Source organism: Sinocyclocheilus anshuiensis, unplaced genomic scaffold (genome assembly GCF_001515605.1).
Source record: "Sinocyclocheilus anshuiensis isolate Anshui unplaced genomic scaffold, SAMN03320099.WGS_v1.1 scaffold1514, whole genome shotgun sequence".
Classification (NCBI taxonomy): Eukaryota; Metazoa; Chordata; class Actinopteri; order Cypriniformes; family Cyprinidae; genus Sinocyclocheilus; species Sinocyclocheilus anshuiensis.
Window position 1 is genome coordinate 33,665 of NW_015546148.1, and position 5,693 is coordinate 39,357.

The following is a 5,693-nucleotide window of genomic DNA, read 5'->3' on the forward strand; positions in this document are numbered from 1 at the left end:
ACACACACACACACACACTCTCTCTCTCTCTCTCTCTCACACACACACACACTCTCAAACACTCACACACACACACACACACACACACCGCTGGAGTCATAGTAGAGACGTTTATCAAAGAAATGAACACTGTTATTCATCATGGATGCATTAAATTGATCAAAAGTGTCAGTAAAGACATTTATAATGTTACAAAGGATTTCTGTTTCAAATAAAAGCTGTTCTTTTTAACTTTTTTTAATCTGTGAATACTGAAAAATAAATGTATCATGGTTTCCACAAAAATATTGTGCAGCACAACTGTTTTCAACATTGATAATAATCAGAAATAATCAGAATAATAATCAGGTTATTTTAAATTGTAAAAATATTACAAATTATTGTTATTTTTACTGTATTTTTGATCAAATAACTGCATCCTTGGTGAGTAGAAGAGATTTCTTTCGAAAACATTAAAAAAAATGTACCACAAACATTTGAACGGTAGTGTAAATACACATGCAAAATTCTGTTTATATTATAGAATACACACACACACACACACACAAATATACAGTGTTACTTTGTATCAGTGTTATTTTAGTATTCCTGTTACTATAAAACATACTAGGATTTTTTTTTTTTGATTTTCTGTTTACAGGTTCATTTTTGTCAAAGTTTTAGTAATTTTGTTGTGTTTTTGTCATTTTTATTATATTTTAAATGTCTACATAGTAGTATTTATTAGTTTTAGTTTATTGAATTTTGTTTATTTTAATACTTCATTAAACTAAATGAAAATGAGCAATGTTGAAATATAATAAATGCTTTTTATATTTTCAGTTAACATATGTTACAGTATTTCAAGTAAAGAACGTTTTTTTTTTTTGTGGTCTTAGTCATCCTGTTAGTTGTAGTTTAGTTATCCTATAATAATAATAATAATTATCCTGATTCACACATAAAGACACATTAAGATTTATTGAAAAGAAGAACTGATTATAGTGATTATTAATTATATAAGTAGATTTTTACAGTAAACATAGTAGATTTTGCCTGTACAAAACTCTCTGACGTGATTCCATGGTGTTGCTATGAGGTTGCTAGGGTGTGAAGTGTGTGATATCTGTCAGTTGTTGTTGTGTGTTGTTGTGATCAGGTCCGGATCTGCACTGGCGTGTGAACAGATCCAGTGAATCAGCCGTGTGTTCGGAGCGTCTGAGGCTCAAAGCGGCGCTCTTCTGTGTGTACACTTATCTGGACACGTGCTCACTGCTCACCGCCGCTGAGGTGTGTGTGTGTGCGTGTTAGATATATGATGTGTGTAATGTGTGCTTCAGTGTTTAAGTGTGTGTGTGTCTCTCTCAGGTGTGTAAGGACTGGCGCAGTGTCGCACGTCATCCTGCTGTTTGGATCAGAGTAACACTGGAAAACGCACGAGTGTCATCAAAGGCAAGGAAACACACACACACACTCATGTTTGTTTCCCCATATTAGTAAGGACATCTAATGCTATTTTATCCTAATAGAACTAACAAAACTTTCTTTTTTTTTTAAAGAAATTAATATCTTTGTTTATCAAGGATGCATTAAATTGATCAAAAGTGACAGTAAAAACATTTGAGTGAAAGAAATATATAAATGAAGATGGAATCCAAAATAATAGTTTTTTCAGCTGCTTACACACATTTTGCAAACACCTTTGGCATAATATTAATTCCTGTTAGATTTTTGTGTATTTTGCAAAAAGTGTTTTATTCAATTAAAAAGTTATTACATGAAAAAATTAGTGTATGATTTTGCAGATTTGGTGTGTGGTTCTGGTGTTTGAGCGTCAGGTTTCAGAAACTGTGTGACAAGTAAAGGTTTTACATTACATTTGAAGTATTCTTTATTCTTCAGACATTCCACTTTAAATACAATAAGTATCAGCTGTATGCAAAGTGACACATTTAGTTTTTGACAACTGAAAATGGGAACAATTCAACAATTTAGACTTAGAGCCGCATTGGGATCCCCATATCTCTGGGACTGAGTCATATAGGACCTTAAAAATAAAGATACCAATAGAGAAGTTAGACAGGAACCACAATCTAAAATCTTATTGAGATCTTCAGAGTTTATGGCACTCAGGTATGTTTTTGCAAAGAAGGAAACAAGATACATTTCTAGTTTGAATATTATTTGTTCTTTAGACTTTTAAAGCAAAAAATATAATCAATATGCAAAGTGACCCACATTTGGTTTTTGACCCCTGAATATTAACACATTTGAACAATTTGCAGATGAAGCCGCATTGAGATCCCCATATCTCCGGAAATGAACCTTACAGGGCCTTAAAAATAAAGATGCCAAAGGAAAAGTTTGTTAAAACCCAAAATCTAAAAGGATAGTGAGATATCTTTAATACTTCTTGAGCATGCTACCAATGCAAACTTTGGAGAAAACACACAAAAACTGCTTTTTCTCCATTTTTGAATGGCTACCACTGGCATATAATGCAACAAAGATTGACAGAATTAACAGATTTTACTAACAGACCTAGCAAACTCTGAGTAAAAGTAATATAATCATGCTGCCATCTTTCTGAAGTCATTTTTACACCCCTGTAATTTGGCTCCAAATCTCAGGTGAAAATTGTCATCTTGACTCTCCTCTAAAAAATAATGGATTACTCAGTAAATATTCATCCATGACATTTCATATTTTGCCTTTTATCACTATGTATGTGTCTTTCTTCAGAAAAAACAAAAACAAAATCAGACAAATTACCAATCCAAGTAAACACTTTATTTATTTGTACAACTTGAATCCACAAATGCTTCGTCCAACCAAATGAAGTCCAAAATCCAACCAAAGCAAATCTCCCAATCCACATGCACCAACAACCAATCTCACAAACAAAACCAGCAAAGCATCCAAATCAGCAAACATCAACAGAAGATAGAAACTCCGTTCACTTACCTGTTAAGCTTATTTCCATTCATTATTTCCACATGCAGGCCACAAACAACCCTTGCCAAAATGGCTTCCTCAGCTAATAAAACTAACCATCTCTAGAGGTCACTGTAGAGCAAAGGCCATCCTAACCTCGAGTGTGTGTGTGTGTGTGTGTGTGTAGTTCCTGATGACTCTGTCTCAGTGGTGCTGTCAGACTCAGTCTCTCGTTCTTCACAACCTCAAACCTCGATCTCGTGGCAAGAAAGAGAGTAAAGACGAGTATTTACGCAGCACCAGGTAAAACACACAAACACACACACACACATCTCTCACATGACGGTCAGTATACAGTGCTTTAGTAGGGAGTGTGTTGTCAGCTGTGTGTGCGGATCTCTCTGTGTTGAGGGGCGGGCTGGAGGCGGGGCTGGAGGCGGTGCTGAAGTCAGCAGGGCGGAGTCTCGTTGCTCTGCGTGTCTCTCATTGTCCCAACATTCTGACGGACAGATCGCTGTGGGTCGTCAGCTGTCACTGTCGCGCGCTGCAGTCGCTCACATACAGGTGACATAAAGAACCGCATGACTCATTATAATAGTGTCCCACATCACACTAATAAATATTTTCTCACTCTGAGCGCAGAGCTTGTGAATTCTTAAACATGACGGCCAGTATGAGGTGCTTTAGTGAAGAGTGTTTTGGTCTCTCTGTGTTGAGTGGCGGGCTGGAGGCGGGGCTGGAGGCGGTGCTAAAGGCAGCGGGGCGGAGTCTCATCTCTAAATATTCATGTAGAATTATCCATACACTTACATTTTTATTCATTCTTCATATTCAGTTTTTTATTTATTATTTTTTAATTAAGTTTTAAAAATCTGTTCTTTTAAATTTAAATTACTACCTGTCAGATAGATAGATAGATAGATAGATTATTAAATAAATATTGAAAAGGCACATTGACAATTTAACCACATGCATTTACATACTTTTCACTTCATAATTCGCAATTACAAAAGTATCTGTCGTTTACTTCCTCGTTTTTTTATATTTATTATTTATTTTAAATTATTGTTAATATTTTAATTAAGTTCTAACTAAATTAGTACCAGTCTGATTTGCATCTTTATTATTATTTTAATAGTATTAATTGTGATATATTTCTCATATAGGCATTTAGGGCGTTTTTAGTGAGTGTTTTATTTTAATTGTCTTTCATTTAAATAATTTATTTAAATTTTATATTATTATGATTTTTTAGTGTTTCTTTTTAAATTGCTTTTATTTTTAATTATTTACATGTTACATTGATTTAATTAATTTTTACTGTTTTATCTCAATTGTCTTTCATTTAAACTATTTATTTAAATTGTACTTTATTATGATTTAATTTTTATTGCTTCATTTTATTTTTTATTTTAAATGATTTAAATCTTACATTATGATAAGTGTTTTATTTTTATTTAATTATTTAATATACCCATTATTTATTTTATTTTTTTATTTATATATTTATTTTATTTTAAATAAATTCATTTAACTTTTAATCAGTACATATCTGATTTACATCTTTATTAATATTTTAATAGTAATTATGTTATATTTCTCATGTAAAGCATGTAGGGCTTTTGTACCGTCAGTATTTTTCAGCACATATGTGACCCTGGACCACAAAACCAGTCATAATTTATAATAGATAAACTGAATAAATAATCTTTCCATTGATGTAGCTATGGTTTGTTAGGATAGGACAATATTTTGGAAATCTGGAATCTGAGGGTGCAAAAAAATCAAAATATTGAGAAAATCGCCTTTAAAGTTGTCCAAATGAAGTTCTTAGCAATGCATATTACTAATCAAAAATTAAGTTTTGATTACGGTAGGAAATATAACTACCTTAATATCCTAATATCCTTAATATCCTAATGAGCCATACAATGTATTGTTGGCTATTGCTACAAATATACCTGTGCTACTTATGACTGCTTTTGTGCTCCAGGGTCACATATTACGGTTTGTTATCAATGGTAAAATTCACACAGCTGATTGTGGTGTGTTCAGGAGCGCGTCGGATCCGGCGGGAAAGGAGGTGATCTGGGCTCTGGGTGCGGGATGCAGGAACATCACGATGCTGCGCATCGCTCCTCTACAGCCGTGGTGAGGATCCGTCTCTTTAAATCCATCAGCGCTGATCACATGACCACTGATTTCCCGCCTTGGTTTCCTGCAGCCTGCAGCCTGATCGCTTCAGTAACCGCTGCTTGCAGACGATTGGCCGATGCTGGCCGAACCTGTGCCGTGCGGGGGTGGGCGGGGCCAGCTGCGGCGCGCAGGGATTGGCCTCTCTGGGTGAGTGACAGGTCAGGTGATGCGTGAGCAGTGCTGGGGAAAGTTACTTTTAAAAGTAATGCATTCCAATATTGCGTTACTTCCTAAAAAAGTAACTAATTCTTGCTTGTTTTTAATATAAAAAGTTCTATTTTTGGTAAATGTAAAAGCCAAAAAGACCAAAAAGTAAAAGGAATACGCCTCTAGGCTGGAGGAAAAGTAAATTCACGTCTGTACAGCAGAACACAAGAGAAGAAAGTTCAACACTCTTAAGCAATATTAAAAAAAAAATGAAGCACAAATGTTAGTTTAACTAAAGCAATTTTTTTAGTGCCGTCAAACGATTAATTGCGATTAATCGCATCCAAAATAAAAGTTTTCGTTTACATAATATATGTGTGTATACTGTATATATTTATTATGTATATATAAATACACACACATGCATGTATATATTT

At 34.1% G+C, this 5,693-nt stretch overlaps 1 protein-coding gene across 2 annotated transcripts in view; it reads left to right on the top strand.

Moving 5' to 3' along the window:
* LOC107701247 (F-box only protein 41-like) overlaps positions 1 to 5,693 on the top strand; it is a 15,380-nt gene that overhangs the window by 3,631 nt on the left and 6,056 nt on the right. The window contains exons 5-10 of one of the 2 annotated variants that reach the window (XM_016503209.1): positions 1,139 to 1,269; positions 1,348 to 1,431; positions 3,101 to 3,216; positions 3,325 to 3,477; positions 4,969 to 5,064; positions 5,138 to 5,256. In XM_016503209.1, coding sequence (XP_016358695.1) covers positions 1,139 to 1,269; positions 1,348 to 1,431; positions 3,101 to 3,216; positions 3,325 to 3,477; positions 4,969 to 5,064; positions 5,138 to 5,256 — 699 coding nt within the window. The remainder of the gene's footprint in view (positions 1 to 1,138; positions 1,270 to 1,347; positions 1,432 to 3,100; positions 3,217 to 3,324; positions 3,478 to 4,968; positions 5,065 to 5,137; positions 5,257 to 5,693) is intronic. The other variant, XR_001635624.1, reaches the window with a different exon arrangement.